The 19,700-nt window shown below is 39.4% G+C and overlaps 3 protein-coding genes across 4 annotated transcripts; 1 reads left to right on the top strand and 2 right to left on the bottom strand.

The window, feature by feature from the left end:
- Nucleotides 1–199: 199 nt before the first annotated feature.
- On the top strand, nt 200–8,097 carry LOC148889271 (cytochrome P450 3A30-like). The gene is made up of 13 exons (XM_089011662.1): nt 200–354; nt 1,207–1,300; nt 1,395–1,447; nt 1,584–1,683; nt 2,532–2,645; nt 3,524–3,609; nt 3,733–3,875; nt 3,949–4,073; nt 5,025–5,109; nt 5,173–5,333; nt 6,071–6,297; nt 7,381–7,543; nt 7,617–8,097. Exons 1-13 carry the CDS (start codon nt 284–286, stop codon nt 7,686–7,688), a joined length of 1,494 nt encoding a protein of 497 aa, XP_088867788.1. The 5' UTR covers nt 200–283; the 3' UTR covers nt 7,689–8,097.
- Nucleotides 8,098–8,591: 494 nt separating this feature from the next.
- desi2 (desumoylating isopeptidase 2) lies at nt 8,592–14,655 on the bottom strand. Of its 2 annotated transcripts, XM_089011663.1 has the most exons (6): nt 14,131–14,655; nt 11,669–11,741; nt 11,475–11,568; nt 10,583–10,724; nt 9,333–9,466; nt 8,592–9,283 (listed from the first exon to the last, which is right to left on the bottom strand). In XM_089011663.1, exons 1-6 carry the CDS (start codon nt 14,167–14,169, stop codon nt 9,169–9,171), a joined length of 597 nt encoding a protein of 198 aa, XP_088867789.1. In that variant the 5' UTR covers nt 14,170–14,655; the 3' UTR covers nt 8,592–9,168. The 2 variants fall into 2 exon arrangements, with proteins under 2 accessions (XP_088867789.1, XP_088867790.1); XM_089011664.1 differs by having other exon boundaries at nt 8,592–9,466.
- Nucleotides 14,656–14,979: 324 nt separating this feature from the next.
- On the bottom strand, nt 14,980–19,590 carry mtrf1l (mitochondrial translational release factor 1-like). The gene is made up of 8 exons (XM_089012570.1): nt 18,833–19,590; nt 18,700–18,773; nt 18,128–18,232; nt 16,851–16,929; nt 16,607–16,770; nt 16,266–16,383; nt 16,045–16,181; nt 14,980–15,748 (listed from the first exon to the last, which is right to left on the bottom strand). Exons 1-8 carry the CDS (start codon nt 19,242–19,244, stop codon nt 15,536–15,538), a joined length of 1,302 nt encoding a protein of 433 aa, XP_088868696.1. The 5' UTR covers nt 19,245–19,590; the 3' UTR covers nt 14,980–15,535.
- Between the last annotated feature and the right edge of the window lie 110 nt (nt 19,591–19,700).

The following is a 19,700-nucleotide window of genomic DNA, read 5'->3' as shown; positions in this document are numbered from 1 at the left end:
GCTGTGACGAAAGGGTGTACGGCGACGCAGAGAGCTCCAACTTTAGCGACACGGCGTTTTTACAGCTATTGCTTTTTATTTTTTTTATTGCACACGTTGTTAAAACAATTAAACATGATTCTCGTAATAAAGTGTACAATATTAAGTAGAAGTTAAGCTTATTTATTATATAAGAGCAAAAACTGACGTCACGCTGTCGTAGGCATGCCGGCGCGTCCTCAAATTGGAATCAAGGTTGACTTCCTTGTTTTGACATTCTGGGTTGCGTTCGTCAAGCGATGCAATGTTCCCTTTTGACATTTTTTCGGGGACAACATGGATTTTAGTAGCTCTATCGTTAGCGTTGCTTCTACTGTGAGTACGATATCTATGTATGTCTATATCTCAATATCAATATCTATACAGTGATACCTCGGTTTTGGATTGGATTTGCCTTTATTAGTCTCGCAGTGGTTTTCGACCATAATCCGTTTCTGAAACCTGTTCGAAAACCGATTTCTTCAAAAACCGAAACAGCACTTTCCATTAAAATCAATGTAAAAAATCTTAATCCGTTCAAAGTCTAGAAAAACACTTTTTAACTATTTCATCGCATAAACCGGATAAAAACTTAATAATAGAGCAGGTCAAAAACTAACTTTTATTTTCACCAATTTTCTTTCTGCCACGGGGTGTGTTGGCACCTATCCCAGCTGTCTTTGGGCAAACACAGGGCACACTAACTTTTCAAATCATCCTCTGCTTGCTTTAAAATCATACTAGTCAGGAGATCTTAACCAAATATGTCTGCATTTTCACAAAAATAAAAGAACAACAATATTAAGGCGTCGGTCACAATGAGGAAGATGTGACATACAAGGAAGTGACGTCAAAGGAAGCGGAGGGTAGTCGAGTGATGCATTCAGATGCTCTCAGTTTGGTTGAGAACCAAATTTCGGTTGTATACCGGGGCATAAAAAATATGACATTTTTGGTTGAAAACCGAATGGGATGAGAACCAAGACGTTCGAAAACCGAGGTTTGACTGTATATAGATTTGAGAATGATATTTATATATATTTATATTTCAATATCTATATATACAAACGCATACTTATCTATGTATACATACATTTTATATACATATGTAGAAAGAGAGCGACTGTAATTAACATAGACAACTCTTAAAGTAAAAGAATGTTTCAATTGAATGATATGTATGTGTAGGTACGGAGTCTGGCCCTATGGACACTTCAAAAAGTTAGGAATACCAGGACCGAGGCCACTTCCCTTTGTTGGCACAATGTTGTATTTGAGAAGGGTGGGTGAAAACGTAATATTCTATGCTTTGCCTTTTTTTTAACCCGTGTAATCTTTTCATCTGATAATAACCTTTCTGGCGCAATTCCAAACAGGGCTTCATTGCTGCTGATCGGGAGTGTCACACTAAGTATGGAGATGTGTGGGGGTAAGGAAAATTGTACAACCATACAGACGCCACAAAAAATAATCACAATAACTAATTTAATTTGACAATGACATTGACAATGGTATAATCATGTTTATGATAAGTGTAAAACTTAGTTGCCCATGTTTCCCTGTAGGTTGTTTGACGGTAGAACTCCGGTGTTGTTGGTGACGGATCCTGAGATCATCAAGGCGGTGATGGTGAAGGATTGCTACACTGCGTTTCCCAACCGCAGGGTGAGACACGCCTGGATGACTAAACAATTCCGCTTTCATGCAGTGATTTGCATGAATCAACTGGGAAAGTTGGGTGGAGCCACGGGGTACGGGTATGTTTGGGATAGTCCAGAAAATGCCAATGGCCACCACACCTTGGTTCACACAGTTTTGTGCCATTATTTTGCTGTTGTATTTCTTTAAGGCCAATAAGTGGTCCACAACCCGGTACTGGTCTGTTGCCTGGTCTGCTTTTCTCTATATTCAACAAATTGAGTACATCCGTTTTGTAATTGTAATTCATATTTCAATATTTTTTTCTGTTTTTTTCATCTCTGTTAACTCATTCACTGCCATTCACGACTGTATTCCAGAATTGAAAAGTATGACGTGGAGCGCCATTCCCGAATTAATTTTGGTCTTGTTTTTTCATGCTTGGGTGCCGATCGAGCCCTGGCCATGGCCTCTGGCAATGGGTTTTTTTCTTTTCCACAAGGGGGCAGCATTTCCCCTTTTCCATATTAGCGCTTTGTTCCAGCTTCAGCTGTTGTTAAAGCACTAAAATGTACCGTATGTATTGCATTGTATTTTGGACAGCCGCCTTCATTTCAAGCTCACGTAACTCCAGACCCATACAACATAGGAATTAACTATTTTTTTTCTGATGAAAGAAGAGAGTGTTTCTAATGCTGTATTGAATGTTTATGTAGTCCTAAAACTCAATATTCTGCGGGTCTTGGAATTCAAGTGACAATGACAAAAACCCTGGCACTGGAGTGGGCACATTTTTGCACACCTGGCAGTGAATGAGTTAATGTTCAAGCTGTGCGTGTGACTAATTTTTACGTTGTTGCTTTTTACCTTCACAGGACACACTTGTGTTAGGAGCATTGGCTGATGCCATCACAGCTGTGAAAGATGAACGATGGAAAAGGATACGCAGCTCGGTTTCGCCATGCTTTACTAGCGGAAGGCTGAAACAGGTACGGGTGCTTCGGTACTTTACTCGATTTGTTACATTTTCTTTTTGCACAATGTTAAGTTACAAGGGTACATTTGACAAGTTATAAGAATTAAGATGTTTATTTCCAAAAATTATTGTGCAGTTCCAATATTTTTCCCTTCATTTAAGTTTTAGTACTAGAATAAGAACATCTATAAGAATAAAGCTGTTAATGTGTGAAGTGTGTTATGATCAAAAAGTTTTAATATTTTAAAGAGAAACAAAAAAAACTGAGTGAAGCCGTGGTGATACAAAGAAAAAAAATGTCTAATGTATGTGAATTACATCATAATTTTCAGAACATAAATAATGAGATTAAGTGATTGAAAGTCGTAATGTGACAGCGCGGTTGGGAAGTTCTGATAGTACTGCGGGAATGTTACAAGAAAGACAATGTCAAGTTTGGTTAAATTGTGGAGCAAACTCATTAAGTACAACGCCACCTCCCTCCCAAAAAATAAAATAAAATAAATACAAATGTTTCTAATTTGAATTTGCAAGCCTAAACATTGTTCCACTACAGAAAAGTCAAAATGTTATGAGTATCGAGCCATAATAATATCAAAAAGACAACATAAAGTTGCAAGAATTTTGACAAGAAAAAAAACCCTCAAAAGTTGGGCGACAAAGTTCCAACACTGAGAAATTGAATAGTCACAATGTGGGAACAGGAAAATAAGTCTTGTAAGAATTTGACATATTTTTATAAAAACAAGTTTGAGTAAAGTGATGAATAAGACTGTCAGGATAGATAAAAATATGAAACTGCAGGAAAGAAACTGTGTCACACAAAAAATACTTTTCTCCGATTGTAATTAATCAGGATGATTTTTTTTTTTTTTTTTTTTTTTGGTGAAGGTGTTTCCCCTGGTCACTCGATTGACAGAACGACTGGTGGGCAGTCTGGCCACAAAGGACCTGAACCAACCAGTGGACATCAAGCAGTATGTATCAAAGATCAATCACTTCACCAATTTGACATCAATCTATTTTCAGGAGTTTCCTTAGCTTTAAAGAAAAAAGATATAATTTGATTACAAAAACCGATGGAGACATCTGTGTTGCAGATTCTTTGGTCCATACAGTTTGGATGTGGTGACCAGCGCCTCCTTTAGCGTTGACATCGACTCCATCAACCGTCCGGATGACCCCCTTGTTACACACCTCAAGAAGATTATGAACATCAGACTCTGGCCGATAATGTTACTGCGTATGTAAACGACAGAATGCCAGTGAATAATTTTCCAGTATGGAATCAAATATTGATGCTGTTATTTTTTCAGTGCTTTTCCCCGCCTTCAGTAAGGTGTGCAAATTCTTCAACTGGGACGTTATGCCCAAAGCCAGCACTGATTTTTTCTTCAACATCATAAAGAAGTTTAAAGACCAGCATCACACAGAGCAATCGGTAAATTTCTCAGTGCTTACACAAACTTCCAACATTTTTTTCCCATCAGCACATTATCCATGTGCCGTATATAAGCATTATCAGGCACACCTGAAAAAAATTATGTCCTCAAAAGCCGTCAGTACATTTTATAATCCGATTCTCATTATACGGTATATGGATCAATATTCTGATTTATTGGAAACAGTATTTGAAATGTTCTGTTCAGTGCTTTGTTACAGCTGCAGCGAATGTCAAAGCTCTGTATAAACAGAGCTGTATTGTATTGTATTCCCTTTAGTATGTCACTTCTATTCTACGTGCCTTATAATACGGTGCACCCTAAATATGAAACCAACTTAAATAGGCCATTCATCGAAGGCGTTTATAGTGTGGAATATATGGTCACTTTGTTTTCCATAATTTTCCCAAAACATTTGTCACTTTTTCATTGAAACATTTGAACTAAATTCTTGTCATATTTACAGCACAGAACTTTACTTTTACCTTATACTTGTACTGTTCTGATTTAAAGAGTATACAAGTTTCCAGGTTAATAAAAAAAAAATCTTTTTTCAAAGATTAATTTTCTGACTTTATTTAAAATATTTTATTTCTCTCATCAAAAAAAAAATATCCAAGTGACTTAAAAATTCTTTTCAATGTTATTTCTAAGACAACTTTTTTCCGCAAACTTTTCGGCCTTTATTTACTTTTTTTGTTGAACTGCTTTGTTATCATGCCATAAAAACTCAAAATAAGTTACAAAATACCGCATTATTTAGGATCATTTGGTGGTGGTGTGAATCATATCTGATTTCTGCACAGCCTGGGTCATATCATATAAATGATTAAAATGAACTTTAGACCTGCTTGATAGCAAATGATGTAACAATAAACAGCGAGACTCAATATGCTCGAGAGATATTCAGAAATTACGATTGATACTTAATATAATTGATGTGTTTGCAGAGTCACGCAGATTTCCTACAGGTGCTGACGCAGCACGAAATACCAGAGTCCGATATAAAGAGTGAACACGACCAGCCGAGTAAAGGTAAGAATCACTTTTTATATTTGAATGAGTTCATGTGACTTATGTTTCCTCTTGTCATTGTAGGGTTGACAGAAAGGGAGATCCTCTCGCAAGCTTTTGTTTTCATTTTTGGGGGCTTTGAGACCACCGCTACCACTCTCACGTACATCTTATATAACATCGTCACCCACCCGGAGGCCATGAAAATCCTCCAAGAGGAGATTGATGCCAATGTTCCCAAAGATGTATGATCACCGAATTAGCGCTCTGTTATGTGCTGAATGATTTGTTCATCTAATATTTTTTTACATTTTTCGCAAAGTATTTTTTTTGTGAACTATATGACATTTGAGATTTTTAAGAAATGTTCATTATAGCTTTTTTTTACAACTTTAATCTTATTTGACAGACAGACACTCCCCTACTTACAAACATTTGAGTTACGAACATTCTTTGTAATAACATACGTAGTATTTTTTCCAATTGTACATGTACATATCTTTATCGAGCATATTTGATGAAATGTTTATTTTTCAGTACAAACCACTACAGGTTACTTGTACAATCCTTAAACATATTTATATTAACATTAAACACTTATATAAACCTTAAACATACATTCCATCCAAAATATAGCACTGAAGCAACTTATGAACAAATTCACCTTACGAACGACCGTTCCGAACCTCTCGTTCATAAGTTGGGGAGCGTCTGGATTGCTTCTTTATTAACTTTTTACCACAACTTTACAATGATATTCCTGTAATTGCATCACAGTGTTCTCATTTCATACACTCATTATTGACCTAATATAAAGTGTCTTATTAGATGCTTTCAATGTGTTTGGAGCCCCCTGCAAAAAAAAAATATGTACGTGTCATGACCAAGTGTCCAAACGGGCTACTCTAATATATACTTAGCGACCTATTAACTGAAAATGTGACTCTTCAGATCAGTACAGGTGTGTTTTCCCTCCCCCTAGGGTTCCATTTCATACGAGACACTGCAAAGTATGGAATACCTGGACAACGTAATCAACGAGTCACTGCGCATCATTCCGCCGGCGCCTCGGCTCGAGCGCATGTGCAAAAAGACCATTGAGCTTGGCGGTCTAACCATCCCAGAGGGGACCATGGTTACCGTTCCCGTGACGGTGGTCCACAAGGACCCCCGCTATTGGAAGGAACCAAATAGCTTCCGACCAGAGAGGTAATTGCCGGGGACACACAGACAACCGTCCATGTTCGCTCTCACATTTAGACCATTCAATCAGCCTGCCATACATGTTTTTGCTATGTGGGAGGAAGCCCTTTGCACCCTGAGGTGGACCCGCAAAACATTGTACCACCGGGCCGCCCACTTCCCGATTAAATACATTAAAAATATAAACGTTTTTTTAAATTAAATTGCCCGTTGAAGAATTTCCTTAGGTTAAACGTCACCATTGATAAAAAAGAAACGATCTGTGATTTTGAAGCAACTTATGATATAGATAGATAGATGATAGATAGATAGATAGATAGATAGATAGATAGATAGATAGATAGATAGATAGATAGATAGATAGATAGATAGATAGATAGATAGATAGATAGATAGATAGATAGATAGATAGATAGATAGATAGATAGATAGATAAAATAACGCAATGACCCAAAACCATAACCAGCTATGACGTTTAAGGTCAAAATTCATGTGCAATAAAGATATACTAAATCACTTTGCAGCAAGCTAGATAGCACAAGGGCCTGATGAGCGATTTACTTATCTCAAATTACTGTATCTTCTGGTGTATAGGGCGCACCCAAAAGCCTTCATTTTCTTCAAAAGATGACCCTGCGCCTTATACGCAGGTGCACCTTATATGTGAATATTGAGCCACAATAGGTCTTGCAATGACTATCAGTGGCCTGCGACTCAATTTCCCCCCGTAGAAGTGGTGCATAACACCAGCATCTACTGCCTTATAATGTGGTGTCATTTTGGAAAACTATATGTTGATATATTATATTAGTATAACTTTTCATTCATTGAATATGGTACCTTGGCAAGTTTGAAGACACCAATCAATGGAGGTGCGCCTTATACTCCGGTGCGCCTTACACACCGGAAAATACACTACTTTGGCAATATCCCCTCATATAGTTTCAAGAACAAACATATTTCACTAATAAGAGTCAAACCGGTCAAAATGCACAAAAAGTCTCCAGTTTTAAACAAACCATATCACACCATACCTCAATTTTTGTTTTTGTTATGAGAATGTTCAACCATCTCGGCATAACATTGCAGGTTCAGCAAGGACAGCGGTGAAGAAGTGCACCCGTATGCCTACATGCCCTTTGGCCTGGGCCCTCGCAACTGCGTGGGGATGCGTTACGCTCTGCTCACCGTGAAAATGGTCCTGGTCCGCCTGCTGCAATGCTACAATGTGGAGACGTGCAAAGACACCATGGTAAGTCGTAAACAGTTAGTCGTGTGACCTTTCCTTGCCCTTTTAGATTGCCTTCTGCATTTGCTTCTTTTAGATTCCTCTGGAGTTTAACTGGAAGTTTCAGCCAGTCAAGCCAGTCAAATTAAAGTTTGTGCCTCGAGAGTAGGCGAGAAACAGGGATGTAAAAGCTACCCGTTACACGCGACAGTACATATACCTACCAACAAAGGGGGCTGATAGCTACAAAACCGCATTTGTTCTATTTTGCTTCATTTTTTTCATTTTATTTAGCCGACTAATGGACAGAAATTTGAAGTGTAGATTACGTACCATCCACCCAATTATCCATTATCCAAACGCTACTTCTCATTGGCGTACTGGAGCTTTGTCTTTGGGCAATCTGTGGGGTGCACCCTGAACTGGTTCCCAGCCAATTGCATCTCATTGTAAATGTTTGTAAATCCTTCACTGAATGAAAAAAAAAATTAATCTAGAATAAATCATGGAAAATTATTTGCATTGAATCAATGTTAGAGTGAGGGACCAAAAATGCAAATAAACATTTTTGCAAATCACTGAATTGTTGAATGGTCGTCTTTGAAGCGAGAACGTACACAAGGTCTCAAAAGACATCAAGTTATACTTGCGTGGTCATGAGATTTGGGATATAACCGCAACCTCGGAGTTTAACAAAAAGGCTGCTCACTGTATCCTGCATGGTTGTATTCAAAGTTCAAATCTTTGACAAGGTGTTTATGAAGGTATTCAGTTGCAAATTGTGCCTTCTTCATGATGCTCCAAGCTGGATTTAGCAAAGCATTCCCAGAACAGCTTTTTTAAAAGTGCCTACTGTGATTTCAGTGTTTATATTCTGTTTCTACTTTACTGCACAAAAGTCAGCACGTTTACATTTTCAACATGCTAATTTTAAAGCAGATTAATTACATCATGTGCCAGATGTAGCAGTGGTTCCAGAACCTAAGAAGCTACATCTCAAGAACTCTGTAACTACTGTGATACATGAATGAGGCCGTGTGTTCCGTTTTGTTTGAAAACAATGACCAAAGGCTTTTCAAGGTCCTGAGTTTATCAAAGAATAACATGAGAAATACAAAATAAACAAAAAAAGGCTGTACAGTCCCCACTCATTTTAAGTCCGACAGTTAAAATCAGATGCTAATAAAACATCAGGAGGCTTTGCTGTGCTCTGTGTTCCAAATAAATAAATCACTAAAATCGTGTTGCTCCTCCTGGTGAGCCAGCTCAAAGGCACCACGGCAGCTTGTCGCTACTAAACAAGTCGTTCTCCTTCAGCTTCGAAATATTCAAAAAAAGAGACCTGTGGAAGGTCTGAGGAAAAAAAAGTGAAAATGTCCACATGGGGACGTTTGGCTCGGATTACCTGTAGCAGGTAGAAGCACCATTCAACTTAGTTTGTTGAGTCCTTATGCGGCTGGTGAGGGTTAAAACGGGAAATAGACCATGACTGGTTTGTAAACGCAGGCACCGGGGTGGCAGAAAAGTGATTGACTACTGTGGAGCTGAACTGAAATCATGGCAGAACTTTTTCACGGGCAAGAGAGTAAACATTACTAGAAATGCCATTTGAGAATGCAAAAGTTTCTGCCACCCAAGGAGATGTTACGTCATGGTAAAATGTCTTTTAGTCTGGAACTGCTTTTTTTTTGTTTTGTTTTTTTACCGCCGTGGCTGGTGGCGGTTGGACGAGGTTGAGGACGGCGCCACGGCAGCCAGCGAAGCGGAGGCCGCCACGTCCTCGGCTTCCTCCGCCTCGCCGTTGGCATGAAGCTCTTGGCTGACGCTGGACTGCAGGGCGGCCGGCGTCAGCCACTCTTTGGGCAGGCAGCTTTGCAGGAAGGGCACACACGAGCTGAAATAGGCCAGGCGGTTCACCCAGCGCGGGATCTCGCGGCCACATAGGATCTGAATCATGAAGAAAAGCAACTGAATACAGTGGAATAACAACATTAAGACAGGGTTGATGCGCAAATACTCTATAGTGTTAGACCGAATAAAAACTGTCATGAAAATAAAACGTGATTAATTACACATGATGCTTGTATTCTGTTGTGTTCACCAACAGGGGGCGGAATAACAAAAAATATAACTAAGCTGCAATTGGTATTTCTTTGCAGAAGATAAAGAATACACACCTGTTGATATTATGTGTTTATGTATGTATTGTTAACTTTTTATGTTGAAATATGAAATGGGGTTGACTCTTAGCACAAGATTAATGCTAGTTTTATTAGCCCACCTATGCATTGCGTTTCAGAAACTACGTGTTTACACTTCCAGATAAGAAAAGAAGACATTCACATCAACTTAGTGTAGAGTTTCCAGAGAATATTGGGGAGGGAAAAAAGTACAACGGTTGCCTCACTTCTCCATTATGATAACGGAAGCGCCCAAGCGTGTACGGCCGTGTATGTGTGTGCCAGCTGTCTGTGCATGCCTGGACTTGTATCGTTAGATTTTAATCCCCCTCTCAGCGTTGGGACTAACCATAACACTCCCTGCTCATTAGTAAGAGCAGGATAAGCCGATTTAGACCTCACATGCACACAGTCTGCGAGTGAGCGGACACTTCAGACAATGGATTGGGAGAAGTGAGGCAATCATTTCCCTTTTTTCCAATATTCTTTATAAGCACCACAATGTCGATTTGTATGCATTCAGGAGATAAAAATGGATGGATCATGCACTTTGGGAGTTCAACCTCCCTAGCGTCCCTGAAGGCATCTCATGAGACTTTATCTCAGACATCAGTGCCGCCCTTCCTCACTTAAATATGGTTGATTTGACATAGGGGTAAACGAAGATTCAGAGTCTAGAGGGGGGCTCACATATTCTACCACAATTCCTTGATTCCAGACAGGAAAATTGGATTTATAAGGATTATGATCAATCTCACCGCATTCGCTAAAACAAATATTGCTTGCAGTTTGTTTACCCGTCAGGGACTCATGACACGGAATGCAAAGAAATCCACCCATCATAGCAATTGCATGTGTGTGCGTGTGTTTGAAGCTACCATACCTCTGACAGCGCAGAGGAGAAGTGGTTACAGTTCTTGTGCATGAGGTGGTAAGCATTGCCTTTGTACTCCTTGCCCATTTCCTCAATGATGCGCTCCACGTCGTCTTCGATGAAGTCGGTGCTGCCCAAAACGATGGCTTCTCTGCGTGGGCGCACACACCATCATGTCATGTCATACATATATATAGTATGTATATACAGTAAAGTCTCGTTATATCGATATGTCATATTTCCCCATTGTGGGACGAATAAAGGTTTTCTGATTCTGATATATCGATAGTACTGCTTATTACGATACTATTTCTATGAACGCAAGGAGAAAATTTACATTGTGTGTGTGTGTGTTGTATTGCATCTAAATGAGAAACCAAGTATCCCAAAATGAAATGGAATTAAATTGGCCTAATGAACGGCTTGATTTCATCCATGTTGCATAGAAATAGTTAATTTCCGAAGACGATTTCATATTGCGACACAAATACTGTACTACAATTTTTAATTATTAACCAATCTAGCAAGTCCATTCACTCACTGATACATGAACTGGCTTGTAAAATGTCATTAGCATAAATAACAAATTAGTTTTGAGTTCTTGAAAGTAGGGATTTTTCGAGATGCACAAAAGTGACAAAGTAATGTACTTTATCATCTGACAAGAGTTTAACTAAGAATGTGTGAGGAATGCTGGGGTGAAAAGAAAAATTATGAGGTTTCCGTGGCCTTTTTTCTCACTGTGTTTATTTGATTACTGTGACTCGGCAGGCAGTAAAGATGCGTGCCTGTCCGTGAAAACACCACAGGGCACATCAATTAGAGCAGAAGGAATGGGATACGCGCGCACGCACAATGTAGGCTGATCAGGAGAATGAGCAAAGATTTTTAAACGACTTACTTGAATTTAAAGGTGTCGCCGAGCTCCGTGGCGTCACCTGGTGTGATCTCAAAGATCCCTGAGAATGGGTATGGGTGACCACCATAGGCAAATTCTATTAAGACATACACAAATTGAGAAAAGCACATATACACACATAGGACCATTTAGAAAGGCTTTCTGTGGCGAGACAGGACGCCATGAGATGAGCTTACCTCGGCCGTAGATCTCAATCCCTGAGTGGAAGACGCCGATGCCAAGCGTGCTGGTAAATTCATTGATCCAATACTGAGGAAGCAAAACAACAACTAAAAACACAGTTTACACCAAATCCTCATTCTGTTGTAGCTAATTATGTGTGCTTTATCTTTTCATGTTGACACTCGTCTTTTTGGGCGGGATTCTGTGGCATAGCGCAATGACGGGTTTCTAATACATTAAAACTTCTTCTGAATCCAAATAACAACCTTTTTTTTATTTACTACAAAAACAAATTAAAATAAAGTATAGAATATAATTGTAAGTGACTAAATATAAATGGCAGTCTTTTGAAGTTAAAACTACAGTATATCAGCAAAGTGGGCTATTATTCATAACTTTAGAAGCAAAAATAGATGTTCACTTTTGACAGCACAAGGTTTTCTGCATTGATGACCAATGGACAATTCACAACATAAAATATTTTGTGAGTCTTTAAATGCTTACCAAATCCATTTTCACTCAACCATTGAGGTTTTATTTACAGTTTTGAGAATATTCACATTATTTCGGTCAGCTGTCGTCATGTGAAAGAATGACAATTTTAAATACACAACGCGATATCGTTTTCATAAGAGGGAAAAAACATGAGGAGGAAATTACTTCCATGGCTAAATGCATGACAGTTACTTATATGCTTATACTACACTTTAATTTTCAAGAATTTTAATACACAACCATCTGTTGGTAGCACCTTTGTAGCCCGGACAACGCAGCATGCCGACAAAAGAAATGCTGGTTGTATCCTCCACGCACTTGTGGTGACATAAGACTCATCTCAGAGCTAGTTAAAACCTGCTGCCTGTATGGTGCAATGTGTCTCCCTCAGTTTTTGTAGCACCCTTTTTACAGGTAGAAATCGCAGAAAATTGCATTCCAACACTTAACACTTGACATCAAAACCTAGAGACGCGGATATTAGCTGATGTTGACAGAAACTCATTTTACTTTCAAAAATAAATATTTGGAATGTGAAAATTAAATGTAAAATGTAGTCATTGATTTGAAAACGTTGTGAAAAATGTGTACTCAAAACATTTGTGAATTTGGGGAATGTGAAAATTACTTCCAAAGGTGGATAAATTAACATTTTTAAGATTTTTATTCTGTGAGATTTTTTTTTTTTTTATATAAACTACAGTACAGTATGTCCCTCGGCTGGTACACGCTGCTCTAAAGCACTCAGGCCCATAAAGGAAATGCTTAGTACAGCTGGACACACTTGATGCTGCTCTTGTTGTGATGATCCTGTAAATCATGTGACACTATTGATCCTCAAATGGAAAGATGAATGAGCCATTTTTAAGAGATGTCTTTGATGTAAGCACCACAGTGGGCTAAAAGGTTTGCTGTCTCAGCTGAAGTGTCTTCCAGGGGTCGAAATAGTATACAAATAAAAATAAATATCATTACATTGTTAACAACAGCATGTAAAATGAATGGAAATGGTACAAGAAAATACCAAGGTAGAAGAGGGTTTTACAATGTTTTTTGTGTTTGAACAACTTTCAATGTGTTTAACGCGTACGACTTTGTATAGCTTTTTAGAGGGATGTTCAATCCCACTTATCTTCAGACCGATACTCATTCGAGTTTTCACATTGATGACTCATCAACACTGAGTACCGATACCTTAAGAATTGTTGACAATTTAATTTAACATAATGACAAAAGACTGTGAATAAGAGTGTCTTTCTGACGCAGAAGATTCACAACTGTTAATCAACCACACGGTATTTTGCCTTAACTATCAATGTTTGGTATCGGCAGATTCAATGAAGAACCGATTCCCGACGAAAATAAGGCTGATATCAGTTCGATGCAACAACTTGTATCGTGACTTGCCCAGTTTTTGTTTCTCATCATGAAAGGGCGGTACATAATCCCTGCGATAAAACTGTGAAATCGTATATCCCATAAGTGTCAATATGGCCAATGGAACCATAGAAGGAAGGATCTTAAAATTATTCCGTGTTTCGAACATTTTGTACAGGTTCTGTCGGGAAAAAAAAGCAGTGGTCTTTAAATAGTCACAAAGGATTGTCAGAACAAATGAAGACGACTGCAAATCATTTATACGGAAGTTTGACGTCCATGGGGTCGTTTGACACAGTGCCGATATCGGTTTGCTTCTCTCCCACGTTTACACAACTAGCTTTCTGCAGAACAATGTCTTATTGGGCCTTGACTGGTAATGTGGATCTCTCGAACAAGTAATGACAGTGAGAAATGTGACTGATAGTAGTAGTAGTAGTAGTAGTAGTGGTGTTAAACTAAAGGGTAGTGTCGTAAAAGATTAAAAATGCACTTTCGATTTTGAAAGATGAAGGAACCCACGTGAAGGAATAGTCACGCACGCGCGCCCGCCCGCACACACACGTACTTGATAATTTCAAGCAGACGAATTAAGTTTCCTTACCATATCGTAGACATTAAGAATGATCGGCTCGTTTGCCATCACACAAAATAACGTTGTCCTCCAGGCAAGCCGGTGTTGGTGTTACTTCGGCGGGGTCTTCAACCTCCTCCGCTCGTCCCCGACTCCTTCCTCGTTTCTCCCAGCGTGAGAAAACTCCAAAATAGCAATAACTTAAACACGTTCATCAAAGACGGTAGGAAGAAAGAAAAGCTTCATCGGTTGCGTGCCGCCCAACATCCGACAACCCTGCTTTTGTCAGCTCTGCAGCTCGCGAAACACACAAGAAAGAAAACGGCCCTGATGACGTCAAGCCGGTGAGAAAAAAGGTTGACTTTAAACGTCCTCGGGCTTCGGAGAAAATCAGTCTTCGCAAGGCAAAAAACGACATATAAAACGATTCGTAAATGACGTAATGTCGCTAATCCAAGTAGCATAAAGGGGGAGCAGAGAACGAAACAGGAAGGAGTTTTTGGAAAGGGGAAAAATTGGACCGTGAGTCAGAGTGGGCAAGAAGGCAAGCACACATTCGATTGACGAATTCTGCACTTGATTCGTCGCCCTTGCTTCTTGTAGAGATTTCTGGGGAATGTAGTTGATCAGCTCAAGCAGCTGCAGGCAACATGGCAGCTATTCCACGAGCGGAACAATTGACAGACGCTGTTTTATTCATCACTGACGTTTATCTTTTTTGAGTTTTCCTTATTTTAATGTCCTTATTTGGTGTAGCAACTACCCAATGTGGCGACATCAAAAAGGCATAAAGTAGATATCTCCAATATTTTTACAAAATAAACATTTTTGTTTTCTTTCAGGCCCTTCTTCCAGCAATTTACACAATTAAATTGAGTTGAAAATTATCAATACAGTATGCTGGCATCATTTGACCAAAGTGGCTGACTTTTGTGGCCTGATCACAGTAGATGAACGAAATCCAACTTCAAAAATCTTGTGAAAGTTGTTTACAGATGAGCATAGATTCACTGCCAGACAATGTGCAAAAATGTGTTCACTCCTTTGTCATTTTCACTCAAATTGCAGGACCCAAAGAATATTGAGTTTTAGGACTACATAAACATTCAATGCAGCGTAATAAACCTTGTAATTTTTTTTTCATCAGAACAAAAAGTTAATTCCTAAGTTATATCAGTCTAGGGTTATCTGAGCTTGAAATGAGGACGGCTGTAGAAAAGGCAAATGTTGCCTCTTCGTGGGAGCGAAAAACATCGGCAGACGTCTGGCCAGCGCTTTACCCCCCGTGCCCCAACACAAGAAAAACCAAAACCTGAACAAATTCTGGAATGACGCTTCACGTCATGCTTTTTAATTCCCGAATAAATTTGGGAATGACAGTGAACGAGGTGAATTTCAAGCACTGATTTAACAGACATTTGGTCCAAATTCATGATCATCCTTCCTTATAACCATTTTGCTCCAGAAGTTCAATGAGCTCTTCTTGGTTGGAGAATTCTTGCAGGGAGGAGTTCATCTCATCCAGCAGATCCTCTCCCAGCAAGAAAGTCTTGACGTCATGTAGAGTCTTTGCGATCCGGTGATCTGTGATGCGATCCTGGGCGTAGTTGTATGTGCGGATTTTCTCAGACCTGCCCTTGGTGCCGATCTGTGGCAAAAGCACGGAGAATAGGAATCAATAAGAATCTGGAATACATTTTCATTTGGTCCAGTAAAAAAAAAAGTCTTATGCAGGTTGCTTCCATTCGTGAAAAAGTGGTTCAGAAAGAAAATTACAAATGCATTTCTACTGTACACTAAAATCATTTTGATTGGTTCTGTGAGTGAAATTATATGGTCACAGCCGCGATATTCACCCATACATGGTTGCCGTGGATATCCAACAGAATCCGTCATTAGTTTGTTTTACAGCCCAAAGACAAGCATACTTCAGAGAGCACGTACCTGCACTTTGCGCTGATTGTAGCGCTTACTGGTCTCCTCCTCCATCTTCATGCTGTAAAGTTTGGCCCGCAGAACTTTCATGGCCTTCTCCTTGTTCTTTATCTGAGACCGCTCTTGCTGACACTCCGCTACAACACCTTGGATACACAAAGAAGCACCACAATGGCGATAGGATCATTTGAATCTTGTCAAGGGACAAATTAGCAAGAGTGCGTTTGTACCAGTGGGCAGATGCACTATTCTGACAGCGCTGTCTGTAGTGTTGACGTGTTGACCGCCCGCGCCGCTTGCCCGTTTCGTTTCGATCTTCAGGTCCTTCGGGTTGATTGTGAATGTGATCTAAAGAGGAAGACAACCAAAGGGACAATTTGACATGAGAGCGCAAATTAACTGTCCTCACATTAAAGGATATAATACGGCTGATATTTGTTGATATTATAATAATACATTTCATTTATAAGCGCCTTTCAAAACTCTCAAGGACCTAAACTTTGTGCAATCGGACATAAAAATAAAGACAATAAACCTTCAGTTTTACAGATGACACGCAACAGGCTTCTACCTCAGTAGGTTGGGGCAGCACGGCCACAGTCATGGTGCTGGTGTGCGTGCGGCCCTGCCTTTCAGTCTTGGGAACCCTTTGGACACGGTGAACGCCACCTTCAAACTTCATCCTCTTGTAGCTCTGATGGCCGCTGATGCTCGCTGAAGCGTGCCGCACTCCACCTGGGAATAGAAAGAAAAAATACAACCAGCAAGTATTTTGTGAGCGTACTTTCATTTATACTGTATATCCACTGACTGACCTATGTCACTGTTCATGTGTTCCAGAACATCAAACGACCAGCCGTTGTGCAGAGCAAAGCCCTCATACATGTCAAACAGCTTCAAATGGAGGGAAAAAAAATAGAACTGAGTTAACCCTTGTGAAAGCTCTTACGATGAAAAGGTTACTGCTACAATGACTACTTCTATTGTCCTGACTGATTATGGCCTGATTGCCCCATTTACTCACTCTGTCTCACCTCATCAGCATAACTAAGCCTTTGTGGTGATTGGACATTGGACATTGGATTGGACATTGGATATGCCTTTATTAGTCTCACAGTGGAGAAATTGTGATGGATTGTGATTGTGATGATCTCCAAAGTATGTTGTAAGCACGATTCAAATTAAACCTCACACTACCATGGTGATTTAGTGAAGGGTTTAGCTGTTTTACTCCTTATTTTACTCCCCTTTCAAACCATCTATTTTCTTTTGCTAAGATTTCAATCTCACCGTCGGCAAATGAGTGGATGCTATCTTTTAGGTGCATATGTACTGCCGATTGAGGCCCACGAGCATTATCTCTGCGATGTTGATAAAGTCTTTTTTTTTTTAGAATTTGTTTAGTCTCCCCAATGTATTTCTCTTTACAATCTTCATTTTTACAATGTATCAATTAACTACATTACTTTGCTTTTCATTTGGCAGCCTATCTTTTGGATACACTAATTGTTGTCTTAAGGTGTTTATCGGTTTGAAATAAGTAGGAATTTTGAGAAGCGAAGCATCCGACACCTTCAAAGAAGTACAGATGACGGCTGAAGAAACTTTTTCATTGATGGACCACTCCTGTACGACTGAGAGTTTACACAGACGCATTGTGAAATGTGATTTCCATAACTCAACACACTTATCCAGTGATGGGTGGCTCTCATGTATTCATTTCATAATTTTTTTGGTCCAATCAGATAACAGTCTGTGTTGCCATCACAATCTAATCTACCAATGGCATTCCGAATTAGTCGTGCTGGGTTATATAACCATACCTGCCAACTTCTGAAACCAAAAAAGCAGGCCTCAGTCAGTACAGGACGAAGCCAAATGATTTTAACATTACAGCTACTTATGAGGCTATAAACACCATACAAAGGTTGATCAATGTCAAAGATATACTTGTGAAAAAATACCCATATTTCAACTTGTCAATGTTTGCTTCTATTTTAATCAACCAAACATTTAATAATCATCTAAAGGACGTTAACAGCTGGCACTGTGCCAATCGCCTGTTCTATAAATGTTTAAAATGAAGCCCAACCTCAGCCGTGAACAGCATTGCTTCCTGTCCGCCAACTCCTGCTGTCACTTCCAGCACAAGTTCACTCAGATCATCATCCTCCTCTGTGATCAAAAGATCTAATATCTGACATGATGAGGAAAATTAGATTAACATACAATAAAACGGCATTCTGAATAAACAGTAGTCCCTCAATTACCACAGGGATTCCGTTCCAGGACACCCTGTGATCGAGGAAATAAAAATCTGAAAAGGACAGGCCATCATAGATCATATGTATCAAACTCAAGGCCCTGGGGTCAGATCTGGCCCATCACATAAATTAGTGTGGCACGTGGAAGCAAATTATGCCCATTGATTTCCATGATTCATCGATGATTGTTCAACAATAGTTGAGCAGACGTTCTCTTTGACTTCTGATTTTCAAGAAAATAGTCTCGCGTCAATTTGTTATTTTTATGTTGTGATTTCTTAGGGTGCTAAAAGATTGTCATGCTTTCGCAGTTGAAACGGCATCATGAAATTGCAAGTTAACTAAATATAACGCTAAGTTACAAGAGAAATGTTTTTATGAGATAAAGAAACAGAATTACCTTCTGCCTCAGATCCTGGATGTTTTGCAGGTAGCCTTCCTTCTCCTGTTCTGCCATTTCTCGTAGATCTTCATCTGTGGGAACACACATAATCACACAGTGACTTCATTACGTCCTCGTGAGTCTATCTCACCTTTGAGAAGTGCCTCCATCTCGATCATCTCCTTCTGCTTGGCATCCAACTCCCTGATGGTTTGAATAAGGGGGTCCAGGAGGGACACTTTGGTCCTTTTGGCCCTTAACTCATTAGCACTACTCTGTTCCCGATCATTGCAGTTTACCTCGCTCAACAAATCGCTATAGTCTGAGTCAATCTTTTTCAGGTAGTCCAGCAGGGACTTCCTGGAGAATAATTCATCGAGGGATAATAACTTGGCCAAATTCAACCTGCTAGCAGTGTGAAATATCCTTGTGGTTCTGACACAGCGATTTTGAAATCTAATACATTTAATTAAACTTGAAAAATGTGTAAAACCATTCGTGAGCAAGTTTAAGGCAGATTCCTTTTCTATGGATAGGAGGTGAATGGCTCTTCTGAAAAACATGATTGAATGAACGGTATCTTTATTTCACATGAGAAACAGTCACAACCATCAGGATTCTCGGCATTATTTGTAGGAGGTGGAGTAACACCAGAAAACAACTTGCAAAGATGAGATCGAAATCGGGAACTGCGTTGGACGGTGTAAGTGAATAGAGTACGAACTACAGATAAAAAAAAAAACAATATAACGATAAAACAAACTTTTAGATTGCCGAAATAGATTACTGTGCATTATGATAATTTGTGGAGGTAATGCAAGTTGCCGTCATCTAGAACCCAGACAGACAAATTCGATTTGTAATTTCAAAACATCACCTTCCACAAGGACGCAGCCATATTGGATACTGAACGCATGCGTGTTCGTGAACTCTGTTTCGAAAATGCAACGACTCGAAAGAGAAAATCGGGAACATTTATATATGGCCAAAAACAAATAGCATGTAAAGTATATTTGTTC

The sequence above is a fragment of the Hippocampus bargibanti genome, linkage group LG13 (genome assembly GCF_051943395.1).
Source record: "Hippocampus bargibanti isolate YZ-2025 linkage group LG13, ASM5194339v1, whole genome shotgun sequence".
Lineage (NCBI taxonomy): Eukaryota > Metazoa > Chordata > Actinopteri > Syngnathiformes > Syngnathidae > Hippocampus > Hippocampus bargibanti.
The sequence above is the reverse complement of the archived record's forward strand: the minus strand, read 5'-3'. Positions and strand labels throughout refer to the sequence as shown.